Consider the following 26391-nt stretch of genomic DNA (forward strand, 5'->3'; position numbering starts at 1 on the left):
TGCTGTCTAGGTTTGCCATCGCCTTTCTCCCAAGGAGCAGGCGTCTTTTAATTTTGTGACTGCTGTCACCATCTGCAGTGATCCATCCAATATTATTACTGTTCTAAGAATTTTAAGGTCTTACATATATAAAATAAATTTTCATAAATGTACCAAGCACACCCCCAATATATATATACCACATGTCTGAAGCCCACAGAAAAAGTCCTGAAAGCATTTTGTCCCTTCCAAATTTACCTCAAATATTGTCTCCCCATTGTCTTTTTGCTCTCAAATCCTGTCTTAAGGGCACATTTCAGATTTCTGAAATTAAGTAGTTATCATCACAAAAGAATGGCCAGGCTCTCCAGGTAAACCCTTGCAGGGGTTTCCTGCTAGCCCCTTCTCTGAGGTATGAGGTATTGGGGGTGGTCTTGACTTACACCCCTTCTGTGATATATGTATGGGGGTGGTCTTGAGCACCAGGGCGGGGAATTTCAAAAGTTAATACATATAGGACAGGGGTCTGCAACCTTTAAGACAAAAAGAGCCACTTGGACCCGTTTCCGAAGAAAACAACAACGGGGAGCCGCAAAACCGGGAAGGCGACGTCGGGACGGTGCGTGACTAACGCACGCACCGCCCCCATGTGACGTCACAACCAGTACAGCGCCTGCCACAGTGGGGAGTGTCGGGGCACACAATGCGCCTCCTCCCCTCGCTAGTATCCGCCACGGAGCCACGGCAAAGGTGTAAAAGAGCCACATGCGGCTCCGGAGCCGCGGGTTGCAGACCCCTGATATAGGAGTTTGCCCACCATTGTTCTGGGTCCCTCTCCCCCTTTGTGTGTGTGGGGGGGTGGGCACCCTGTTGCAACAGTTCAATAAAGATCAGGCTTACGAGCTGCTTTGCTTCTCAACATTCTCTGCTTGGCCTCTGTTATTTCCTCCTACCGATAGAGAACCTACCAAAGGACTCTAACCAGGGAGAAGAGTTGGTGAAAGAAGACTGGAAGAAATTTAAAGACTATTTACAGAAATATTGTAAAATTAATGAATGTTAGAAGGATGTTGGATAGAAACTAAGGGGCTTCCAGCTGTAATGCTTTAGAAGATACAAAAGAAAAAGGTTTATAAATGGGTAAAAGCTTAATGGTAAGGATTTGCTGAACTAACAAATTGAAGTGGAATAGAAAGAAGGGAGGTATGAGGAGGTCTGGGGAAATAAGCGTAAGGAAGATATGTTATGGGAAATTATCTGTTTTTTAACTGTTTTTATGTTGTATTTTGTTTCTTTTTATTTTTTATTTTTTTCATTGTTATATTTTAAAAAACTTTAATAAATATCTTTGGAGGGGAAAAAAAGAGAACCTACCAAAGGACTCTAGATGAGCTCTTGGGAGCCCCATAAGCGAAAAGGAGTTGTTCTTTTTCTTATAACAATATCACGGGATAGGACGTCCCTATTTTGCGTGGGAGAAACGCTGGAGAATATCTGAGCGCGCACCACCTTTGCCAACGCTGCTGGACGGGTCCCGCTCCCCCGCAGCTCCAGCCGCTTCGCCGGGGGGACGATGCCCGGGAGCGCGCATTCCCCCGCCCGCCCCGCGGCGCGCTCGCCCTCCCCTCCAGCTCCGGGCTCCTCCCCTTCGCGAAGCCGGCGCGCTGCTGCGCTCGGCCCCGTTCCGCCCCTCCGCGGCTGCCGTAGTCGGGCGCTGCCGCCGCTGCCGCTGTCCCTTCCCTTCCCTTGGCTCCCACGTGGTTGCCGGGCAGGAGCAGCTGCGGTGGCGGCGGCGGCGGAGTAAGTGGCCGGAGCGGCTCTTGGCGGAGGGCAGGCGCGGGGAGCGAGGGGATCCCTTGGTGGAGGAAGGAAGGAGAGGGAGAGGGACCCCGGCTGCGCCCCGCTCGTATGCCCTTCCTAGCCTGGCTGCGGTCCCCCATTAAAATTCAAAAGTGATCTTAGACATGGGTGTATTATGCCAATAGCTTATCAGCAATTGCCTCTTAATATGGGAGCACCTCTGGTTTAAATGATGCCAATCGGATAGCAGCTTTTTGGGTACTCTGGATGCAGCCTGTGTGTTTGTGTGTCGTCATTGTCTTCTTCTGTAAAAGTACTTTCCCTTGGCCAAAGCTGAATAAAACCAGTGAGAAATGTGTACAGTTCAACCCCACACATTTCTGCAGACCGAAGCTGACGTACAATCTGACCTCTGGGGCAGCTTCGCTGCGATGGAGGAGGCCTGAGAAGTTTGCCGGGAATCTCAGAACGGGAGCCTGCTTGGCTTGAAAACCTAAGCAGACGTTTCCCCTTCAGAAGTGTGGGAAGAAATCTGGAGTAAAGGAGGGGCTTGTCTAAGGTTACCAGATTTCCCCCCCAATGAATCCGGGGACACTTTTCAACTTCAGTAGGAGTGATAGGATTTTGTATGGGGACTGATTTGTAAATCTGGGGACTGTCCCGGGAAACGGGGACACCTGGTAACCTTAGGCTTGTCGTTTTCGTGCGCTGCATCCCAGCAAAGAGTATTCCGTGGCAGACCAGTACTGGCAGCGGAGCCTTCATATAGAAGGAGTGCCAGTTGCTATAGGTAGGTCTCCTTCTCTTGAATTTGTCTGGCCCCCTTTCAAAGGGCATCTACATGAGCGGCCATTGCCACCACCTCTTCTTTTCCAGAGAATGCGACCCAATTGCCTTCTCAATCCAGATGTGTCCCAATTGCCTTCTCAATCCGGCCTGCGGACGGTCCTGGAATCAGTGTGTTTTTACATAAGTAGAATGCGTGCTTTTATTTAAAATGCATCTTTGGGTTATTGGTGGGGCATAGGAATTCATTCCAGCCCCCACACAAAATACAGTCTGGCCCACCACATGGTCTGAGGGACAGTGGACCGGCCCATGGCTGACAAAGGTTGCTGACCCCTAAACTATCCTACTGTACAAAAGTAAATTTTGCAATCATTGCTTTACCCACGATTGCCCCGGCATGTGGCGGCTTGTGCAGAAGGGAAGGCACCCCTCAGGCTCAAAGAGGTACCCCAGCCCTGGTTCACAAAACAGGAAATGAGAGGGCATACTGTGCATTTAAAGCATATCTCCCTCACCCACCTGCTTTCTGGGAACTGTGGCTTACCCAGAGCTACAGTTCCAGCACCCTTAAGCAAACTACAGCTCCTGGGATTCTTGGAGGTACCCATGGCAGGCTTTGCAATCTCCCCTAAAAGCTTCCTCCTCCTGCAGTTCCACATGTCGGTTTGGAGGTGCAGGCTGCCCTCTGCTGCTCAGTCCTAGCACTTCGGGGAAAGAAGATAAGATTCTTGCAGTGGCAAAAGAAGCTCCATCTGCACCAGTCTCAAAAACGGCCTCTTTTTTCACTTGCTCCTTCAGTTTTTTCAGACAAACCATAGGATGTTTATACTGATCGGATTACATGCCAATTACATATGAAATCCGCCTTTCTACTAGCTGGCACAGTGAAGGTTACACAACCAATTAGAATAGGTGGCGATTTGCTTGGCCATATGGCTTTTGGGTTATCCAGTTTCCCCCGTCTCTTAACTGCAGTTCTTTGCTGTTTCCTATGCCCCTTCCAGCTAATCTCTGCCCTGCTTTCTTTTCTGCCTCGTTTCTTTTATGTTGCTGCCGCCAATCATTTCTGGGTGCAACTTTCCTATCTGAGGGCAATTTACTTGGAAGAAAGTATTTTTGCACTTTGTGGGGTATGCTTCTGTGTTGGAGTGCCTGAAACTAAGGAACACAGGCTGGAATATCTTTATTATTCACTTGTAGGATCGCTGATCAGCGAAGCACATTGTTAGCTGCATTCAGAGGTGAAGTTTAGCTGGACGATGCCCTGAAACCACAGGCATTTTCCTTATTTTCAACAAGAAACAATGACAGAAGGAAGCGTCAGCAGATTTTATGCAATGCTTAAACATTGAACATGAGCTTTTTTTTTAAAATGAGCAACATGACTCTAGATCTGAAAAACTAACAGGCAGAATATGTGGTCCTGGTCTAATGATAGGTGAGAACAGTGAACAGACCCTCCATAGTTCTATGCTTCAGGGTTTCAGCAGGCAAAACAGATTTCGAAAATGTGCATTTTCAGCTGTGGTGCAGGTGTGCCTAAATTGACTGTGGACATTTCCTCCCACTTGTGGTGAGCTAGGGCGGCTCAGCAACGCAACTGCTTGTCTCCAGTGGAGGCAAGCTCCTCTCTCACGGAGAGCCATTCCTCCAGACGATGAGAGTCTAAGTCCAACCCTGGCAGGCATGTCCAAAGTCTGTTTCAGGGCCTAATCTGGCCCACTGGTCGGTTGAATCCAGACCCTGTAGCAGTTTATTTTGTGGGGTAAAATCCTAAAAAAAAAACCCTCAACTTCAACCCTAAAAAAAAAAAGCTCAACAACTTTGGTGTAAAATCTACCACAGCACTGACTGCGACATGGTCACTCCCTGGTGGTGAGCAAAGAGGACCTGTAGCCAATCTAAGGTTCAGGAAAAACCAGCTGCACCAATATAACATGAGGGACACCTGGTTTGCTCGTAGGGAAACCTAGGGATCTTAGTGGACCACAAGCTTAAGATGAGTAAACCTGAGAGTGATGCAGCAGCAAAAAATGCTAATTCTATTTCAGGCTGTAACAACAAAGGTGTCCCAATGAATGGAAGACAATAAGACAATGAAATTCAAGACAGTAACAATTTATTGTGCATTTATTCATAATCCATTAAAAATATTTACAGTGGTGCCCCGCAAGACGAATGCCTCGCAAGATGGAAAACTCGCTAGATGAAAGAGTTTTCCGTTTTGGAGGTGTTTCGCAAAACGAATCTCATATGGGCTTGCTTCGCAAGACGAAAATGTATTGCGAGTTCCTGCGGGTTTTTTCCCCTCCCCCCTTTTTCTAAGCCGCTAAGCCGCTTATCAGCTGATCCGATAAGCCGATAAGCCGATAAGCCTCTAATAGCACTAATAGCGCTAATCCACTAATCCGTCAATGGGCTTGCTTCGCAAGATGAAAAAACCGCTAGACGAAGAGAATCACAGAACGGATTCTTTTCATCTTGCGAGGCACCACTGTATTTTTATTCCATTCTCTTCCAGTTCTTTTTCTTCTTGACACGTGGAGTTACACAGGGAGTAGATCATATATCCTAAGGAATGGAAAAACCTAAAATTCCGTGAGATCTTTTGAGGCAAAATAATGTTAATAATTTTCGGATCTCTCTCTGCCCCCTGCCCTGTCCTGTCTTTTGCAAAAGCAAAGGTGTCAGCCCTGTGCCCAGACAGCAAGACCCTCCCCCCTCAGCCTCCCTGAGGTGGTCCAGAGGAAAGAAGAGCAAGGCATAAGGCACCAGCTGGGCTGCTGGAGTTGCCAGAAGGAGGCCTACAAAATGCCACCCAACCATCATAGGGACTCCACTCTGCATCTGCACTTCGTGACAGAACCACGCGTTCTGGGCGTAAATTGAAACGCCACCCTTTGCCATAGGGCTGATATCCCACAAACCGCAGTCTCTGCGCTCTAGCGCCCCCTTTCTGGCGCTGAGCTTTGGGGATATTTACATGTGCCCAAGAACCCCAGTTATGGAGCATTGTCCACTCTGGTTCTTTCCCAAACAACACACGATAAGGAATATCTTTTATAGAGCTAGACTAGGTTCTATTAATCAAAAAGTTTGTTGTAAGGAAAGCCTCACCCCACAGCCTATGGTTGTTACCCAATCCTGCATCCACTAGCAGGCAATCCTTTACTGACTGTATTACAGCCCCACGTCTTTCACACAGACCATTTTCAGCAGCAGGGCTATAAGGGTTAGTCAAACGGTGAGTGATCCCCTTACGTCGCAACCATGCTCCAAATTGTTTGTTCAGAAAATCTCCACCCCTATCTGTTTGCAACTGCAGAACAGGGCGAGCAAAGAGCTTTTCAGCTTGGGCAACCCATTCTCTGAATGTGGGGAAACACTCCGATTTCTGCTTTAACAAAAACAACCAACGAAAACGTGATTTATCATCTGTTACCAGAAAAGCGTATCTGGCGCCCCATTTAGTCTTCTGTGGAAAAGGGCCTATCACGTCACAATGGACAAGTTCTAAAACCTCTTTAGATACTCTGTCACTTTTAGAAGCCATAGGCTTCCTCTTAGATTTGGCCATTTTACATACATTGCAATCTAGGAAACAGTTACAGCTATTTACGTTTAGGTTCTTGCACACCTTTTGCATCTCTGAAAGCACATGGAAATTGGCGTGACCCAGTTTTCTGTGCAGTTCATGCACACACCCCTTATGAACCGGCAAATTATCCTGAACCACCTGGGCTGCTTTAACAGGCTTGTCCTGCATTGCATATAACCCATTTTCCAACTTTGCATGGCCACATACCTGAGTTCCATTCTTTATCAGACAACCATCCTGCGTGAACTTAACACTATACCCTGCATTAATCAAACAGCTTACAGACAGTAAACAATAGTCCAAACTGCTGACAAACAGAGTCTCTGGTAGAGTAGTGTTGAAGCACTGCAGGAAACATGTTCCCTGGCCATCAATCTTGCTTCTATGACCATCAGCAAGATAGATTGAGTCTTTTCCATCAGCTGGCTTCCCCAGGGTCTTAAAGTCCTCCCGACTGTTGCAGATAATCCTGCTGCTACCAGAGTCCAGCAACCATGTTCCTCGAGGTATCTTCCTCTCCTCTCGAGAAAATGCAGACACAAGATGAGCAGAACGCGTGTTCTTCTTCCCTGAAGAGAACCCCTTCTGCTTACATTTCTGCATCAATTGCTGTCTCTGCTCCATGTCGTCTCCTGGAGGTCTTGCCCTGCATTGACATTGGAGATGCCCGGCTTGGCTGCATCTATAGCATCTCCTCACCGCCATGCCCAAGTCCCAAACTTGGCGTTGCCCCATTGGCAGATTCTGCTGCTGGCCCCCTCGGCTGTAACTCCTCCGCTCTTGGAGTTCAGCCTGTCTGTCTGACCTTCTTTCTGCTTCTTCGGTCAATCTTCCAACCACATACTCAAGGGTCAGATCTCGGGGACGCATACTCTCTATGCTGTTAATCACAGGCAACCAGCTTTCAGGCAAACTTGAAAGGATAATGTATGTCAAACACAGCATAATTTGGGCACGAGCCCTTTCATCCAGCCGTCTTTTCTCAGTAGAGTCCCGTCTCAAAACCTCAATTTCAACACAGTCCCATAGTCCATCTCTCCTTAACAACTGCTGCATTTTTATTGACCAACTCAGCCAGTTGCTTTCTGAGAGAAGTTCAAAAGGGATGCCTCCCCCAATATTTACAACTTGGGAAGACTGGAAATCTGCCATCTCTGCTGGTGCTTGCTGAGCCCCTTCTGTGGGGTCTCCAGCAATCTCTCCTGACTCTCTCTTTAGAGTCCGACTGGACAGTCCTGGCTGGCACTCACCGGCTTCTAGCTGCTGCCTCTGTTGACCCTCAGGTCCCGCCTGGCTCTGCAACTGGTGTAGCCGCTCTGTGAGTCGCCTACTGTGGTCCTCTAGCAGTTCAAACTGTTCCAGTAGCCGACACTGAGTGCTTTCCTGATCCTCAGATCCTGGCCGCTCCAGTGTCGCTGCAGACAGTTACGGCTATAAATCCTCAATGATGATGTCATCTGGATGGAAGAGAATGAGAAGAGAATGCAAATGCAAATGAAAATGAGATTTCCCCACAGGCCTTTAGTCAAAGGGCACTGTCTCCAAGGTGTGGGGCTTACCTTCTTTTGGCTTCCGGCGGAAGCACGCCAGTTCCGGCCGAACGACTGTCATCTGCAGGGGGAAGAAAAATCGGGGTCAGATGGGAGCAAGAGAGCACAGAAGCAGCGCCAAGCCAGGAAGGACAGGTCTCCCTCTGTCTTGGGCCCAGTCCCTTGTTCCAGAGGACCTCCCTGGGCCCTGCAGCCTCCTGGGCAGAGGTGGAAGGGCAGCAGCAGGAAAGGGGGCAGTAAAAGCCTCTGGCCTCATCCTGACCCCCAGGGACACCCCCCGCAAATTCTGCGCTAAAGATCACTTGGGGATGTGATCTTGGGGGGGATGGAAGTAACCAAAGAAATGAATAGAAGAAGGCAAGGTACTTACTCTGAGTTTGGGATATTTCCTGGCAATGGCCAGCAGCAAAGAGATGCTGCTGGCCGCAAGTTGTTGTGCCTCCCCACTTTCCCCCAGGGCGTATCCTCTGAGGTCCTGCAGGAGGAAAGAGCATTTCAGAGTCAGGGGCCGGTCTTGGCCAAAGCGGCCCCCACTGCCCCCACCACGGAGTGCCTGGTACTTCTGCACCATGAGGGGTTGCCAGCTTTGGTCTTGGACCAAATTGGGGGCCAAACAGGCTCTGTGCCCCAGAAATGGGGCAGTCCATTGGGTAGGGAACGGGGGGGGGGACAACCCTAAAATCACCCCGGATGCCATAGGGACACTTACACTAAGAAGTTGGAGGAGGGTGCCAGGGTTGGGTGCTTCCATTAGAAGACTGCCCAGCAGAAGCCGGTAGTGCCTCTTTAGTTCCTGCGGGAAAAGAGAGAAGAGAGTTGGATTCTGCAAGGATGTGATGAAGAGGAAGAAAGAGCCTGTGAAGGGAAGTCAAAACAAAGGACATACTTCTCTCTTCTCCTCCTCCTCCTCCTCCTTGGCCCCACACAACACAGCCTCCAACATCCTGTGCAGGATGGCACTAATCATGTCAGAGGTGAATTTGGGCGTCATCGTGCTGCAGAAATGAAAGGGAGAGGGTTAGAGTCTCCCTTGCCCCTTTCTCCCTCCCGCCTGCTCTTTCCCCCTGGAGTTCTCCCCCCCCCCCACAACCCCATCCACGCCAAAGACCCCACTCACCTTAGTTGGAGGAGGGCCTCCAAGGCAAGGGCCAAGGTCAGGGGGCAATCCCTGAAGTGCTCCAAGGGCCCCAAGATGTCCTGGAAGAGAACAGAGGAGGAAAATCAGCTCCGACCCCGAACACCAGGCTTGGCTTTGCAGGGGAATGGCAACCCCGTGGCCTAAGCCGGCAGGGTCCTCCTCCCCACAGATGCACAACCCCTTTCCCCCACCACTCACCAGAATTTTATGGGCTGTCTCCTCCTTGGAGCACATCAGGGATCGGCGCCCCCTGAGCTCAGCTGCCTGGCAGCTGTTGATGACCCCCAGGATGTAGAGCTGTTCATCCTCTAGCAGCTGAAATGCAAAAGTCAGGCTGTCAGTTCCTCGTGAGGGGAGGGCTTCTCCGCATCTGAGAGTGCGGAGTGAGGGGCAAACAGCCCGGGGGACAGCGGGGGGCAGGTCTGAGGCATCCAGTCCCTGCTCTTGTTTTCTCCAATACTTACCCCTGGGGCTGGGATGCTGAACCGCAGCAGCACTGCAAACAGAAGGACAGGGGAAGAGGTGAGTCCTCTTTTGCATCCTTGGACCAGTTGCCCCCCATGCCCATCCCTGCCCTCCTCTGTCCAAAAAAGGAGGGCCACTGGCTTACCTGGCGCCACGGGCTGCTCTGTGTCTGGCTGGGGGGCCACCCTGTGGCAGCGCCTGAAGAGGCGCCTTAAGCACCTGATCCTAGAAGAGATGAGCGGAAAGAGTGACTCAGATGCTGGCAGCCCCAATTCTTGGGGGGTGTTTGGGGGTGAGGAGGGGAGTCTGGAGAATACAGTGAACCACTGGCGAATTGGCAGAACAGAAATACGTATGTGGAGCCTAATTGATCCTTGCCAGCCCACTCTGACCAATTCCTTCCATCTCTCTGCAGTTCAGTGATCTGAAGGGGCATCATCAGAGCCTGAAAGAGGCAGCCCAAAACATGAAGGGCTGGCAGAGAGAGAAAGGAGGTCCCAAGTGCTCTGGGTTCAAGAGCTACCGCCATGTCAGGGCCCAGAGAGCCTGGCCCCCTCATTCATGCAATCAAGCAGTGTATAAATTTCATGAAGCATTGTTACCAGAATTTTTGGAAAGGGTGGCGGGGGGGTTCGCCCTCCAGCAGGCACCATACCCCACTCCGACTGTACCCCAGATCAACACCTTCACGTCTGCAAATGTCCCCACAAATGACATCCTGACGCAGTCCTTTCCTTTTTCTATTCCAAAGGCTGCCATAAATAAGGGTAGAACATTTGCCCTAATGAAGGCTGAGCCTTTTGCTCGCAAGGCGCTCAACCAATCCGCTCAGACTATCCAAATATCCAACAGCAACCAATGAGCGCCACGAAACAGTGCCCTCCAGCACAAAGCACTGACAACAACAACAGAACAAAGCACACAGGCACTGCAAATCACACAGGCACTGCAGCTGCCGACCAGCCACGGCCTCTGCTCTACAAGTAGAAATTCCCACTGGGAAAAGGGGAAAGTCAGAACCAGCCATGAAAAACATTCTTGGTCCATTGAAACTAGTCCTTCAAGTTTCAGTCTAGGCTCTTGAACTACCAACCCAACTGTACGCTTGTGAAACATGGACCACTTATAAACGCCATCTCCAACTCCTTGAAAGATTCCATCAATGGTGTCTCCGAAAAATGTGACACACCACTTGGGAAGGCAGGCGAACTAACACCAGTGTCCTGGAAGAAGCAAAGATCACCAGTGTTGAAGCAATGATTCTTCAACACCAACTTCGTTGGACTGGTCATGTGGTGCGGATGCCTGATGATCGTCTTCCAAAGCAACGACTCTATTCCAAACTTAAAAATGGAAGGCGTAATGCTGGTGGCCAACAAAAGAGGTTTAAAGACTATCTCAAGGCCAATCTAAAAACATGTTGTATAAACAAAACATAATACAAAAAAGAATAAGAGAGGCTAAAATCAAGCATTTACAAGAAGAAATAGGCAAACAAGAAAAATTATTAGCGAAAACACCAAAAAAGAGATTGCAAACCAAACCATTAAAATATTACAAACACAGCTCTCAACACTCTTAAATGATGAAATAGAAAGAAATATAAAATGGATGAGCAAAAAGCACTTGAATTGGGAAGCCGACCAGGTAAATTACTTGCGTGGCAGATAAAGAAAAGACAAAGAGAAAGACAAATAAACAAAGTAGTATATGAAGGAAAAACAGTGGAGACGGAAGAAGGAATAAATAAATGCTTTGTAAAATACTTCACCAATCTATATAAAAAAGGTGCAGAAACTCGACAACAAATTATAAAATATCTTCAAGGAAAACAAATCCCAAAAATAGGTGAAACCAAAGGGAAGCAGCTAAACGCACCAGTAACAACAATGGAGATACAACAAGCAATTTCCAATCTTAAACTGGGGAAGGCTCCAGGTGCAGATGGACTATCCGCGATACACTACCAAAGGTTAGAAGATGCTATAACAATGCCTTTAAAAAAATTAATGAACGAGATCATGCAAGAAGGAAAAATACCAAAGTCATGGCAATAAGCCAATATTGTATTACAGTGGTGCCTCGCAAGACGAAATTAATCCGTTCCGCGTGTCTCTACGTCTTGCGGTTTTTTCATCTTGCTAAGCACGGCTTAGCGGCTATTAACAGCTTAGCGGCTATTAACGGCTTAGCGGCTTTAAGAAAAAGGAAACAAACTCGTAAGAACTCGCAAGACGTTTCATCTTGCGAAGCAAGCCCATAGGGAAATTCGTCTTGCGGAACGACTCAAAAAACGGAAAACCCTTTCGTCTAGCGAGTTTTTCGTCTTGCGAGGCATTCGTCTTGCGGGGCACCACTGTAATTCACAAACAAAGCACAGCTAGAGAATGAGTTAACAATTACAGACCCATATCATTATTAAATAATGATTATAAATTGTTCGCGGGGATATTAGCAAATAGGCTGAAATCGGTCCTAAAGGATGTAGTAGACCAAGACCAAGTAGGATTCCTCCCAAATAGGCATATAATGGCAAATAGGAGAATAGTATTTGATCTAATTGAATATTTGGAAATGAGACCCAACAAAAAAGCGGCGTTTATGTTAACAGATGCCGAGAAGGCTTTCGATAACCTATCAAGATCGTTCCTTCAGGAAGTAGCAGAAGCAGTAGGATTGCTGAAAACTACTGCAGAGCAATAAACACAATATATGAAAACCAGCAGGGATGTTTAATAATAAATGGTGAAAAGACGGATCCTTGAAATCTAGAGAAAGGTACCAGGCAAGGATGCCCGCTTTCACCGTTCCTTTTTATACTAACTTTGGAAATCCTGATTTTAGAAATAAAGAAAGAAAAAGAGATAAAGCGAATTACATGAGGCAAGGATGTTTTCAAAATTAGAGCTTTTGCGTACAATATTATATTAGCACCTGAGGAGCCAGGAACCAGTCTAATGAAAGCACTGAGGATAATGAATGAGTTCGGGAAAGTAGCAGGCTTCAAGATAAATGTGTCAAAAACAAAACTTATGGCAAAAAACATACAGGAATTAGAAAAGAGCGAACTACAGGAGAAATTGGGTTTGGAAATTGTTACAAAAGCAAAATATTTTGGTATAGAATTGATGATGAAAAATATTAATCTATTTGGAAACAATTATGAAAAAGCCTGGAAGGAAAATAGAAGAGATCTAGAAACCAGGAGTAGATTAAAGCTGACGTTACTGGGGAGAATATCTATAATTAAGATGAATGTTTTACCCAAAAAGATATATTTGTTCCAAACAATACCAATAATAATGAAAGAAAATTGTTTTGATGAGTGGAGAAAAGATCTAACAAAATTCATATGGCAAACCAAAAAAACCAGGCATAAGGTATAAACTATTAACAGCTAAAAGGGAGAGAGGAGGACTGGCATTACGAAATCTAAAATTATATTATGAAGCAGAATGTCTGGTGTGGTTAAAAGAATGGATTATATTGGAAAACACTAGTATTTTAAATCTAGAAAGTTTTGACAATAGGTATGGATGGCAGACCTACCTAGCATATGAGAAGGTTAAGGTACATAATGGCTTCAAAAAGCATATACTCAGAAATTCATTGTTTTAAGTTTAGAATAAACTTTAAGTTTAGAATAAACTTTAAAGTTTTAAAGTTTAGGAATAAACAGCTATTAGAGCCACAAATCCCTTTATGGATCTCTCCATTAGAAACCCATGCAGTTAAAAAACACAATATGAATCCGAACTGGGCAACATATAGACAAATACTGGAAGAAGACCAAGGAAAGTTAAAATTAAAAACATACGAAGAATTAAAACAATATGGGATGGATAATTGGCAATATATACAATTAAAAAGTGTGTTTGAGCCAGATCAAAGATTTTGCCAAAGAACAATTGCTATTTAGCACCATTATATTTCGAAACAATAGGAAATTATTATCAAAAATTTACACTATTATTGGACTATGATTTGATGAAGAGGTAAAAGAAATAATGGTCAAATGGGCACAAGATATCGGCCATACTATATATTTAGAACAATGGTAGAAACTCTGTCGCGAGGATATTTGCTTTGCCCACCAACCCAAACAGATAAGCTTTGGGATTTTTTTTATCAAGAGTTTGTTTAGCATTTTCTTAAGTTCCTCATGTATTATTCCCCAAAACTTCTTTATTTCCTTGCAACCTCACCACATATGAATTATCATTCCAGGTTCTTTGTTACATTTCCAACAAAGGTTGGATTTGAATTTATAAATTTTGGCGAGTTTAACTGGTGTTAAATACCACCTGTAAAACATTTTAACCAAATTTTCCTTTATCGTATAGCAGGTGGTAAAGCGAATATCCTCGCGACAGAGTTTCTCCCATTCTAAATATATAGTATGGCCGATATCTTGTGCCCATTTGACCATTGTTTCTTTTACCTCTTCATCCATAGCGATTGTTCTTTGGCAAAACCTTTTCTTTGATCTGCCTTAAAACACTCTTTTCTGCTCAGAAGGAAGATGGCGACCAGAGGAGGCACTTGGGACATGGCTAGGGGCAGCCATCATCCCTGAAGCATGAGACCACGTACACAGCAACCCTTCAGCCGGGGTGATCATCACTGCCCTCCTGGTCTCTGAGTGCCAGACAGGTAGCCATCTCAAGGACCAGAGTGGATCCAACCTATCGTACATGGATTGGGGACTTGGCCAGTACAATAGGGGGTACTCAACTTGGCTGGGAAACAGGACCATGTATATATTTTTCTTTGTTTCACTGAATGGGTGTAAGGTGGAGGTCAAGGGAGGGACAGGGACAAACCTGATACTCAGGTGTCCACCAGAAAAACCTCCCAGTTTGTAACACACACACACACACACACACACACACACCCCGTAGATGAAGAGAAAGGGATGCTACTTACAGTCTGCCCATGTTGTCCACAAAAACCCTAACTACACAGACTATGCACAGGTGTGCACATAAATAAATAAATAAATAAATAGAACAAAGAACAAAAAATAAATTAAAATAAATAAAAGCGTTAAAAGAAAAGAATAAAAGAAAATCAAAATAAATCAAATCAAATAAATCAAATAAAAGTAATAAATGAAATCAAAATCAAAATAAGAAAACAAAAAAGAACAAATCACTCCTCCTCCTCTTACTCAACACCAACTGCCACACCAACTGCCACCACTACCTCTCTCCTCTAAGCTCCTCACTAACCCACAATGGCCGCCTGCAAGTCAGTGGCTTTTAAAGGAGAAGCAAGAGATGTCACAAAGGAGGGCGGAGCCTTGTCACCGTGGCAAACCCCCCCCCCCAGGACCTGGCCCTTCCTGAGTGGTGATGCTCCTCTGTCAGAACTCGGGGGCACCTGCTGTTCCGCCTGCAGAATGCTCTGATCCCAAACTCTCTAGCCCTACGACTGGCTCTGCCACGATAAATACATTTGTTTCTAAGGTGCTTGGTGGCTCTCTTTTTCTACGTTTGCTGCGGGGGGCTTAATCATATCACTACCCTTCTGCACTCTGTGAATTAAGCAGGGCATGGATTTGAAAGCATTTGTAACTTCTGCCACATAATTTTCAGGTGGAACTCAAATCGGGAGAGAAAAGGGTAAATGCAGCCTGCTCTTTCCATGTGGGGGGGGGGCACATTTCGTGGTGCATGCAAGTTTAATGGTGGGCCATAACATTAAAGGCAGGCGCGTTGGGAACCTGTCCGGCCTAAGTGGGGAAAGGAACCATCAAATTCGCTCATAAAACCTCTCTGGCATGGGAGCACATGAATTCCAGAGCCATGGGCACATGAATGCTTCACAGTCTGTTGTTTTTCTGCGGAATTCACATTTGGAAATATGCCCAGTCGCAAAGAGCACATACCTGCTTCTTTCCAAAGGAGTGCTAAAATCAATTAACAAGTCCCCAAAGAGGCAGGCCTGTTCCAGTCCCCACCTCAGATAGTCTCAAAGGGCAAGGAAGCCAGTGCAAATTTATCCGCAATTTCAGCAGAAGTTGTGTCTCAAGAGTGCAGCAGCTAACTTTTGGCTGACCAAAATTCTGGCACCTTGGCTGAATGTTCTGGAGCATGCACAGAAATCCTTGACCTCCAAGGGGGATGTAGCATTTCAAAGACCGCAGGGCAAATGTGCTCCTGAGCATATGCAGAATCCTTTTCCTCTGGTGAGGTGCGGGGAACCTTTAGCCACCTCAGCTCTTGCTAGACTGCAACTCCCGTCAACTCCAGCAAGCAGGAGTTCAGCAACATCTGGAGGGCCAGAGGTTCCCCACACCTGAGCTGGACTGTGCAGGTATCTGTGGATTCTGGAGTCCCAGAATTCGCCTGCCTAATGCTGCATAGGAGGTGACCTAGGATGAGATGGCTGGCAGGTACTCATGCTATGGCCTGGCTGACTTGTTTGCACAGTAAACGGGAGATGAGTTCTCAGTGTGTAATCTGAAGAGAGTGAAGAACAGTAGCAACTTCCCCAAATCTCTTGCTAAGCAGCAAAACTCTGTATTGCTGCGTCTGCCTGCTGGCATTCGCAGCAGAAAGCCATTCGTACTTCTGCCTCTGTTCTGGTCTCTGAATGGAAGCATGGTTCATATCCCACTACTGACACCAGTTTCTGTTGACCGTTAGCTGTGGATTCCAGAGTTTTGCAGGAATGGGTAACTTAGCAGCATTTTAAGCAGCTCTTGTAAAGTTGGAAAGGACCACAAGGGTCAGCTAGTCCAACCCCCTGAAATGCAAGAATCCTTTTGCCCAACATGGCACGGCTTCCACCCTGGGATTAAGAGTCTCATGGTCTACAAACTGAGGCGTATGTTCTGGTATAAAATAAAAATAAATTCAGCTGACCTTAAGAAAGACCCTCAGCTGTGGATTGTTGGTTGACACTGCAGGGGTGTGTGAGAGAGAGTACAGATCCTCCAAGTGTCTCTACTTTCCAGGCACACTCCCGGATTTACAGAAGCCATTCTGGTTTCTGATTTGATCCGGGAAAGTCCCACTTTTCCTTAGGATGCCCCTATTTTCATTGGAGAAATGTTGGAGGGTGTGGTATGATGTCCCTGTTTTGATCAGAGAAACGTTGTGAGGGCATGGAGTCGTGCGATCCTGGAGCCAAGAAGATCAAGTAACTATGCAACCTTTAGAAGGCAGCTTGTTGGAAGCCGCTCAGAGTGGCTCTGGCAGCCTTAGTCAGATGGGTGGGGTATAAATAAAATAATAATAATTATTATCATTATATTATATAATTAATATTATACTATTTTTATCATCCAATATTGTTGTTGTTTAGTCGTTTAATCGTGCCCAACTCTTCGTGACCCCATGGACCAGAACACACCAGGCACTCCTGTCTTCCACTGCCTCCCACAGTTTGGTCAGACTCATGTTTGTAGCTTCGAGAACACTGTCCAACCATCTTGTCCTCTGTCGTCCCCTTCTCCTTGTGCCCTCCATCGTTCCCAGCATCAGGATCTTTTCCAGGGAGTCTTCTCTTCTCATGAGCTGGCCAAAGTATTGGAGCCTCAGCTTCACGATCTGTCCTTCCAATGAGCACTCAGGGCTGATTTCCTTCAGAATTTATAGGTTTGATCTTCTTGCAGTCCATGGGACTCTCAAGAGTCTCCTCCAGCACCATAATTCAAAAGCATCAATTCTTCAGCGATCAGCCTTCTTGATGGTCCAGCTCTCACTTCCATACATCACTACTGGGAAAACCATGGCTTTAACTATATGGACCTTTGTTGGTAAGGTGATGTCTCTGCTTTTTAAGATGCTGTCTAGGTTTGCCATCGCCTTTCTCCCAAGGAGCAGGCGTCTTTTAATTTCGTGACTGCTGTCACCATCTGCAGTGATCCATCCAATATTATTATTGTTCTAAGAATTTTAAGGTCTTACATATATAAAATAAATGTTCATAAATGTACCAAGCACACCCCCATATATATATATACCACATGTCTGAAGCCCACAGAAAAAGTCCTGAAAGCATTTTGTCCCTCCCAAATTTACCTCAAATATTGTCTCCCCATTGTCTTTTTGCTCTCAAATCCTGTCTTAAGGGCACATTTAAGATTTCCGAAATTAAGTAGTTATCATCACAAAAGAATGGCCAGGCTCTCCAGGCAAACCCTTGAAGGGGTTTCCTGCTGGCCCCTTCTATGATTTATGAGGTATTGGGGGTGGTCTTGGGTTACACCCCTTCTGTGATATATGTATGGGGGTGGTCTTGAGCACCAGGGCGGGGAATTTCAAAAGTTAATACATATAGGACAGGGGTCTGCAACCTTTAAGACAAAAAGAACCACTTGGACCCGTTTCCGAAGAAAACAACAACGGGGAGCCGTAAAACCGGGAAGGCGACGTCGGGACGGTGCGTGACTAACGCACGCACCGCCCCCATGTGACGTCACAGCCAGTACAGCGCCTGCCACAGTGGGGAGTGTCGGGGCACACAATGCGCCTCCTCCCCTCGCTAGTATCCGCCCCGGAGCCACGGCAAAGGTGTAAAAGAGCCACATGCGGCTCCGGAGCCGCGGGTTGCAGACCCCTGATATAGGAGTTTGCCCACCATTGTTCTGGGTCCCTCTCCCCCTTTGTGTGTGTGTGGGGTGGAGCACCCTGTTGCAAAAGTTCAATAAAGATCAGGCTTACGAGCTGCGTTGCTTCTCAACATTCCCTGTTTGGCCTCTGTTATTTCCTCCGAACGATAGAGAACCTACCAAAGGACTCTAACCAGGGAGAAGAGTTGGTGAAAGAAGACTGGAAGAAATTTAAAGACTATTTACAGAAATATTGTAAAATTAATGAATGTTAGAAGGATGTTGGATAGAAACTAAGGGGTTTCCAGCTGTAATGCTTTAGAAGATACAAAAGAAAAAGGTTTATAAATGGGTAAAAGCTTAATGGTAAGGATTTGCTGAACTAACAAATTGAAGTGGAATACAAAGAAGGGAGGTATGAGGAGGTCTGGGGAAATAAGCGTAAGGAAGATATGTTATGGGAAATTATCTGTTTTTTAACTGTTTTTATGTTGTATTTTGTTTCTTTTTCTTTTTTATTTTTTTCATTGTTATATTTTAAAAAACTTTAATAAATATCTTTGGAGGGGGAAAAAAGAGAACCTACCAAAGGACTCTAGATGAGCTCTTGGGAGCCCCATAAGCGAAAAGGAGTTGTTCTTTTTCTTATAACAATATCACGGGATAGGACGTCCCTATTTTGCGTGGGAGAAACGCTGGAGAATATCTGAGCGCGCACCACCTTTGCCGACGCTGCTGGACGGGTCCCGCTCCCCCGCAGCTCCAGCCGCTTCGCCGGGGGGACGATGCCCGGGAGCGCGCATTCCCCCGCCCGCCCCGCGGCGCGCTCGCCCTCCCCTCCAGCTCCGGGCTCCTCCCCTTCGCGAAGCCGGCGCGCTGCTCCGCTCGGCCCCGTTCCGCCCCTCCGCGGCTGCCGTAGTCGGGCGCCGCCGCCGCTGCCGCTGTCCCTTCCCTTCCCTTGGCTCCCACGTGGTTGCCGGGCAGGAGCAGCTGCGGTGGCGGCGGCGGCGGCGGAGTAAGTGGCCGGAGCGGCTCTTGGCGGAGGGCAGGCGCGGGGAGCGAGGGGATCCCTTGGTGGAGGAAGGAAGGAGAGGGAGAGGGACCCCGGCTGCGCCCCACTCGTATGCCCTTCCTAGCCTGGCTGCGGTCGGGGCGTCTGGCCGCTCATTCCCTCGGGAGACCAGCCGGTGGCTGGCGGCTGAACGGCATGGCTAGCGTAGGTATAGCCTCTTGATCTTCGTCCGGCAAAGCTTCCTTACAATATGACTTTGATCAGCTGGCGCTTCTTACGAAAGGTGTTCACTTCAGGGCGCAGGAAACTGCCTTGATGCGGAGCTAACTCAGGGCTGCCGCCTCTTGCAGGGTTTGAGAGAGGGGACCTGGAGATGCCACCGGGGGGCGTTCGGCATCATCGTCATCTAGTGGCGTAGCGTGGGGGGTGCAGGGGGGGCGGCCGCACCGGGAGCAACATCTGGGGGTTAGGGTTAGGGGGCGCAAATCCACGGGTTAGGGGGCGCAAATTACTTGCCTTGCCCCGGGTGCTGACAACCCACGCTACGCCACTGTCGTCATCCTTGTTCTTACTATGAATTAAATTTCTATACCGCCCTTCATTCGAAGATGACTGGGCGGTTAGGAAGACGCAAAGATTCATACGATAATAACAAACCCAATCCATACAGAAAAAGTGATACAGTGCAGATAAAAAGATAAGATGCATGCCACTGGACTACAGCATTTCCCTATGCAACGTGGTGTTTCTGTTGGTTTATATTCCGGGTTTTTTTTTAAAGTGTAGTTTTACCTCTTTGTCCCCTGAATTGCAGGGATTCTTCTGTTGTTGATGTGTTACCTGATCTTCAGAGATGTGCATTGTGAGCTGCGACGAAGTTGCTCGTTTTAGCTTGGCGTATGGCATTGCGTTGAATGATGATGTCTGTATGCGTATCTATATGTGAAGCAGAATTAAAATGCCACCAAAACCCCATGTAGCTCCTTTTGGACTTACTTGCTTAGTTGCCTTAAGAGAACTGTCCTTTGTCAGTTGATTTTGAGTGGCCGATTCAATATCTGTGTAAAGAAGGTTTCTGTGGCTGACGTGCCCTTTAAATGAAGGACTTCATTAGCTTTCGGATGAATCTCTTCTAGTGCTTTGCAATGGCCGATGAGTTGAGAACCGTGGCCGGCAACCAAACCAAGAGGCTGAATAGCAGCTGCAGCAACATAGAGGAGGCAGCGGAAGAAGTTGGAAAGCGGGAGGAAAACGGGCATGAAACGAAACGGATCAAGACCAGTGGGGAAGAGGTGGAGGACGGGGTGAAGAGGTTCCCCAAAAGGAAGGTTGTGATGCTGATGGCATATTCAGGGAAAGGCTATCATGGGATGCAGGTGAGTGGTTCAGGTACCTATGCTTGGGGAGAGTTTGTGGAGTTACCAGGCTAATTTGTCATTGGCCTTTGCTTAGGCATGTAGGTACAAGATGAGGATGGGGATTGGTGGTCTTGCTGCTGCTGCTGCTCTGTTTTGTCCACCTATTTATTTATTTAAAGCGGTGGGGAACCACTGGCCCTCCAGATCTTTGAGGCTGGTGGGAATTGTAGTCCAATGACAATTGGAGGGCCAAAGGGCCCTATGATTCACACAGGTGAATACCACTGCTTCCCCCTGTGCTATAGGGAGCCTTCACTGCCTTTGTGATAGTAGAATTTGAACACAAGGCTGCAGAGCGGAAGAAAAGCAGGGCGACTCCCATCTTGCCTCCCTTGAGAGACCATGTGCCTTTGGGTCCCCTCTCTGCCACCACTTTTAAGACTTTGTGTCTGAGTTTGCTTTCCTCCCTTCTTCCTCTCCATTATTTTCCCTGCAAGTGCCATGTCTTCTAGATTGCAAATCTGAGGGCAGGGACTCGCCCACTACTGATGTTTGCAAGTTCTTCCTTTTAGCTAAAGGGCAGGCTAAAGAAACCAGACCAGTTACCATGTTAACACCTTTCTTTGATCCATCCCAGGCGCTTGTACCTGGTCTGACTTCCTGATCCTTAGCGCATCCTTTGTAGCAGCCAGGCAGCTCCAGCTCTGGCGAGTGAGATGCAGTCAATCTTTTCTTCTTTTTCATTCCAGCGCAATGTGGGGAATGCTCAGTTCAAGACGATTGAGGATGACTTGGTGACAGCCCTCATTCGATCAGGCTGCATCCCAGAGAACCACGGTGAAGACATGAAGAAGATGTCTTTCCAGAGATGCGCCCGGACAGACAAGGTGATGCGGTTTTGCGTGTGTGAATGGGAGTTTCAACAGCATGGAGTGTCAGTATTGTGGATTGCAGCCCTGGGGAGCTCCTGTCACACAGTGTAGAAAATACTGAGCTTGATGGGCCAATGGTCTGACTCTGTATAAGGCAGCTTCTTACGTTTCTATATGTGGCACCCTAACACATATGTAAGATACATGGTCCCCAGGTTATGGTTCGGCATAGAGACCCTTGCATTCTTCAACTCAGTTCTGTTTTGCTTGCTTTCAGATTATACTAACTTCCTGAATCCATGCTTAGGACCCTCAGCCCATCACTGTCTGATGGAGACTTTTCTGGTTCCCTCCTCCCTGTTGATTTTAATCCCTACCTGTTGATCCACGCAGGGTGTATCTGCAGCTGGGCAGATCGTGTCGCTGAAGGTCTGGTTGATAGACGATATCTTGGAAAAGATAAACCACCATCTTCCTCCTCATATACGAATTCTAGGTAAGGGAGTAAATAACAGGAGCTTTTGGTTGTGGGCCTTGATCTCGGTGATCTCACCTTTCAATCTTTCATAACCAGAGCAATAGGGATGAGCCCTTCTCGCCAGCTTGTAAATGCACCTGTCCCCCAGGTGCAGGAGTAGCCAACCTGGAGCCCTGCAGATGCTGGACTCCAGTGTCTATCAGCCCCAGCCAACATAATCAGTGGTTAGGGATGATGTGAGTTATCATCCAACCACTTGACTGCCTGGCTCTTCTGGATAGACTCCAGAAGGGACCTACAATTAGTTAGGAACACCACGTTTCCTCACTGGTATCCACATGAGAACAGGGCATTTTAGATCTCGTTAGATGACCAAAATTCTTGCCAGCTTTCTTAAGAAATGCCTTTACTGAGTTGCGTTTCCAAGTGATGCCTGCTGCAGTCTTGGATGGCCGCTATAATTAAGGTCCCATACACAGACAGACTTTGCATTTGTGGTCAACCACAGATGAAAGACAACACTCATTATCTGTTAACCTGCCCCTTATATAGGTTTCTGAAACTTTGGTTCTCAGGGACAGCTCAGTCGGTAGAGCATGAGACTCTTAATGTCAGGGTTGTGCTTTTGAGCCCTCTGCTGGGTGAATAGTTCCTGCGATACAGGGGGTTGGACTAGATGATCTTCGTGATCTTTTCCAACTCTATAATTTTATGATTCTGTAAAAGCATCATAGCAGAAAGGGTTTGGTTTCTTTTGAGTGACAGTAATATCTTTGTAACGCACAAAGTAACCTTTTCTGCATTGTTTACAAAAAAAAATCAGGAAAAGGGGGTTAGATAAAATCACTATACATTGTTTCCGTGATTCAGAGGTTTAATCTGAGATATAAGCCTCTCTTACATCATGGAAGTCTGCTTATATTATGTAGGGGTGTGTATGTGTGTATTGCATTATTTTATTAATCCTATTGCTGCAAGTTTGTCATGGCCTTTGGCTAGAACAATAAACTTCTGAACTGGCTCCCCATGGCCCTGGAAGGTTAGCAGATGCAGGGTCTTTGGCAAGCACATTTTTTTTGCTTTTCCCCACCAGTACCAATGTTCCCCATGACCTGGGGTGAGTTGGCATTTTTTAAGTAGGCCCTTCCACTTAGATGGGAGAAGCTTATATGCCAGGCCAAAATGATATAATTGCTGATTGTGGAAAGTGAACAGCGCAGCAGTCAAGACAGGCCCCAAGTTGTGCCAGACACGATGCACTTCCTTGTGTGGTCAGTTCCACACACACACACCCCGCCAATGGAATGTGAATAGTTTTGCCACCTGTACATTTTGAAGCCTCGGTGTACTGAGAAATTTGAGAGTTCCATTAAGCCAAAACTGTGGACCCCTGAACCTAAAGCAGGTCTGGGGGAGCCTGTGATCCTTCTGATGTTGGGACTCCAGCTCCCATCATCCTCTGCAAGAATGGACAATGGTCAAGGATGATGGGAGCTGAGCTTCAGTGACATTCAGAGGGTGACAAGTTTCCCCCCATCCCAGTGGTGAAGTATCCTGGGTCCACGGTTCACCTGAAACTTACTTGATGGGATTGTACAGATCCTGTTAATAGAACATGCGTGTTTTAATCTAGGACTGAAACGGGTCACAGGAGGCTTCAATTCCAAGAACAAATGCGATGCCCGGACATACTCTTACATGCTGCCAACTTTTGCCTTGGCACACAAAGACTGCGACCTCCAGGATGACACGTACCGCCTGAGCACGAAGACGCTGGAGACCGTCAACAGCCTTCTGGCTTGCTACAAGGGGACGCACAACTTCCACAACTTCACCTCTCAGAAGGGGCCCAAAGACCCCAGCGCCAAACGCTACATCATGGAAATGTACTGCGAGGAGCCCTTTGTGAGGGAAGGCATGGAGTTTGCCGTGATCAAGGTGAAAGGGCAAAGCTTCATGATGCACCAGATCCGGAAGATGATTGGGCTGGTGATCGCCATCGTGAAGGGCTTCGCTTCCGAGGCCATCATGGAGCGTTGCTGGGGGGAGGAGAAGGTGGACGTCCCCAAAGCCCCGGGGCTGGGCCTGGTTTTGGAGAGGGTTCACTTTGAAAAGTACAATAAACGTTTTGGGAACGATGGGCTCCACGAGGCCCTGGAGTGGGTGGAAGAAGAAGAAAAGATTGCTGCTTTTAAAGAGCAACACATCTACCCCACAATCATAAGCACGGAGAAAGAGGAGAAGTCCATGGGGTGCTGGGTGGAGACGCTCTCCAACCACGACTTCAATTCCACTGTCTCGAGGGCACCGGTGAACAACAGGGATTCAAAGGTAACCCAATTGGTGGCCATCACTGCATTCCAAAGTTTAACTATGCGCAGTGTGAAGAAGTGTTTCTTCCATCTGTTGTGAGTCTTGTAACGTGTAGCTTCATTGTTTTTCCATTATGAGAGTGGGAGGAAAACCTTCCTGGATCCACTTTCTACACGCATTCCATAATTTTTAAACCTGTGTTTATGAATGCCACTGACAGTTGTGACTACGCTGTTTCTTTATCTCCTTTTTCCAGAGTGATGATCCTGAGGGCAGCGATGGATGCGGAGATGACTCGGACTGAACTGAAATCTGCTCCAGAGGGCAGAAATATAACAGCACGTGGGTTGCCCCACACCGTTCTGGGAAACTTCTGCTCGATAACCTTGGGGTCATCTCTCAACTGGTGGTGTTTATCTGCTTGGGTGATGAGCATTGCCCACCAGGCCAAGCTGTGGGAGGAGAAGAAAAAGGACCTTTAGAGCAACTTTGTCTACAGTGGGAAATAATGTCAGCTGGAGCCAATAGTGCATTAATTGTGCTTTACAAAAGAATTATGTCATTTTTACTGTGTCCAATGCACAATGGAAAGTAATTAATAATCGGACTCTTAAGACAATGGAAAGGTTTTTTAAGTATCATTTCCCCCTCCTTTTTAAAATGAAGGCCAAAGTTTCTTCCTCCTTTCTTTTGGGCTTTTTCTGATTGTACTTCATTCCACCTCAGCTTGCGGAAGGGGAGACACCCTCTTCCTTTCCTTAGCTTGCCACGTCTTTGCCTCTGGTGTCCCAAGAGACAAAATAGTTTCTCTGAACAAAATCTGACTGTGGAATATCAAACTTTTCGCTTTCTCTCCTTTAAAAAATGAGCTCCTTGTGTCAGAGGGCTTTAAAAAGAAAAGTTTGTCTCTGGTTTTTGTTTTGTTTTTTGAGAATAAAATAAAGACTTCTCGTGGCACAATTAGAAAAGAAAAATCATACCTACGTTTTCTGTGTACGAAATAAAAGAGCTTAAGATTGTGAGAAGAGCCATCATCCTGTTTTTCCTGTGGCCAGCCAGACTCTTTTGGGAAGTTTGAAAGTAGGACCCGAATGCAACAACACTCTCTCCATTTGTGATTCCTAAAAACTGGTACCCAGCAACACATTGCCTCTGACAAAGGAGAGAGAACATTGCCATGACACGTGTGTGTAATAATAGTAACAATGGGATGCTTTCCTGCCCTGATCCTAGGTCTGCAATCATATAGTGCCTGGGTCAGTGACTCTGGGGTCATAGTTCTGTGTGGATTTCCCCCTCCATGGGCAGAGAGGGGCAGTTGCATTTGGAGCGACAGGTGCATCCATCTTCCTTTACTTCATCAGATGAACACCACATCATCTTTAAAGTGGGGTACACGGTTCTCCTCCCTCCAAGTTAAATCCTTGCAACAATGCTGAGAGACAGTGACTAGCCCAAGGACACAGTGAGCTTCCTGGCTTGAGTGCAGATTTGGACCCTGGTTTCCTAGATCCTAGTTCAGCATCCTAACCGCTACACCGCACAGGCTCTCAGTGGGATCTTGCTTTAATACAGGCAATGGGGCAGCTTCCTCCTTGACACCTGAAGGCAGAAGGCTTTGCACACACTTTGTGACTGTATCACTAACCGCTAAGCTGCAGAGGTCATATACACAAAGCACTCTTAACACAACTTGAACAGTCACCCTAAGAAGAATACTGAGAACCAGTGCTCCCACCCCAAAAAAGGGTACTCTCATTTTCCTACTCATATTGAAATACTGTCCCTCAATGAGACCAAACTTAGATTCACAAAATGTTTAGGGGTATGCGTCGTCCCCCCGGAAAAAAAACTGCTGAGAACTGTAGTTTACCCTACAGTGCTACAGTTCCCAGGATTCTTTTGTAAGGTGGTGGGGGGGTGCTTTAAGATTGTGCTTTGCATGCAGCCAAAATATGTTTTCTCATTTATATGCGCGACTTTCACTTCGGAGGAGGTAGGGATCTGTGTCTGAAAGTGAAGTGTGGTGTCGTGGTTTAGGCTAGGTTTGTAGAGACCCACGTTTAAATTGTTCTTTGGCCAGCGACTCTACTGAATGGTTCGGGGGTGATTGCTGTTTCTCAGCCTGGCCTTCTCCACTGAGTTGTTGTGGTGGACAGAGTGGATGGTAGCGGGGGGGTAGGGGTGGGGAGGAATTAATGGCCCACCTTGAAAGTTTGCTTTTCAAAGGTTTCCCAACAGCCTCACAATAACTACAACTCCCATGATTCTCTCTCTCTGTGAAATAGCCCTGTCAGTTGTTTTTCATCTGAATATATACCTGAGCAGGCATTCAATTGCTGCCAGGTTTGTTTATTAAAGAGTTCCTCTTAAGGAGCTCAAGACAACTTATACTGTATAGTTTTTAATAGATTATAAATATCTATATGCTTTCAATTGTATCAATGTTTGATACTTTTTTAAAAAAAGTTTTGCTCTG

The 26391-nt window shown here is 46.9% G+C and overlaps 3 protein-coding genes across 4 annotated transcripts; 1 reads left to right on the plus strand and 2 right to left on the minus strand.

Moving 5' to 3' along the window:
- The first annotated feature begins 1762 nt into the window (after window positions 1-1762).
- PUS1 (pseudouridine synthase 1) lies at window positions 1763-26370 on the plus strand. Of its 2 annotated transcripts, none has more exons than XM_081174997.1 (6): window positions 1763-1783; window positions 20028-20267; window positions 20999-21136; window positions 21515-21617; window positions 23233-23930; window positions 24169-26370. In XM_081174997.1, the coding sequence occupies exons 2-6, from the start codon at window positions 20037-20039 to the stop codon at window positions 24214-24216; spliced, it is 1218 nt and encodes a 405-aa protein (XP_081031123.1). In that variant the 5' UTR covers window positions 1763-1783; window positions 20028-20036; the 3' UTR covers window positions 24217-26370. The 2 variants fall into 2 exon arrangements, with proteins under 2 accessions (XP_081031123.1, XP_081031122.1); XM_081174996.1 differs by lacking the exon at window positions 1763-1783 and adding an exon at window positions 18901-19095.
- LOC308575544 (uncharacterized protein) lies at window positions 7185-8700 on the minus strand. Its single transcript, XM_081174305.1, has 5 exons — window positions 8603-8700; window positions 8426-8509; window positions 8087-8191; window positions 7726-7777; window positions 7185-7623 (listed from the first exon to the last, which is right to left on the minus strand). Exons 1-5 carry the CDS (start codon window positions 8681-8683, stop codon window positions 7598-7600), a joined length of 348 nt encoding a protein of 115 aa, XP_081030431.1. The 5' UTR covers window positions 8684-8700; the 3' UTR covers window positions 7185-7597.
- Window positions 8830-14203, minus strand: LOC308575575 (uncharacterized protein; the record flags this gene model as incomplete). The annotated part of the gene is made up of 5 exons (XM_081174327.1): window positions 13761-14203; window positions 9465-9544; window positions 9319-9350; window positions 9053-9169; window positions 8830-8913 (listed from the first exon to the last, which is right to left on the minus strand). The coding sequence occupies exons 1-5, from the start codon at window positions 13868-13870 to the stop codon at window positions 8830-8832; spliced, it is 423 nt and encodes a 140-aa protein (XP_081030453.1). The 5' UTR covers window positions 13871-14203.
- Window positions 26371-26391: the final 21 nt, after the last annotated feature.

Source organism: Podarcis bocagei (genome assembly GCF_964188305.1).
Source record: "Podarcis bocagei genome assembly, chromosome: 16".
Classification (NCBI taxonomy): domain Eukaryota; kingdom Metazoa; phylum Chordata; class Lepidosauria; order Squamata; family Lacertidae; genus Podarcis; species Podarcis bocagei.

Excerpts from the sequence above, each read along its gene's own strand:
- PUS1 (XM_081174996.1), top strand. The coding sequence starts at position 19,003 with ATGCCCTTCCTAGCCTGGCTGCGGTCGGGGCGTCTGGCCGCTCATTCC. Across the intron at positions 19,096-20,027 it reads GGCTGAACGGCATGGCTAGC|TGCTTTGCAATGGCCGATGA; the intron begins GTAGGTATAGCC and ends AATCTCTTCTAG. Across the intron at positions 23,931-24,168 it reads TGAACAACAGGGATTCAAAG|AGTGATGATCCTGAGGGCAG; the intron begins GTAACCCAATTG and ends TCCTTTTTCCAG.
- LOC308575544 (XM_081174305.1), bottom strand. The coding sequence starts at position 8,683 with ATGATTAGTGCCATCCTGCACAGGATGTTGGAGGCTGTGTTGTGTGGG. Across the intron at positions 8,192-8,425 it reads CCCTCCTCCAACTTCTTAGT|GACCTCAGAGGATACGCCCT; the intron begins GTAAGTGTCCCT and ends TTCCTCCTGCAG. Across the intron at positions 7,624-7,725 it reads CCGCCGGAAGCCAAAAGAAG|ATGACATCATCATTGAGGAT; the intron begins GTAAGCCCCACA and ends TCTTCCATCCAG.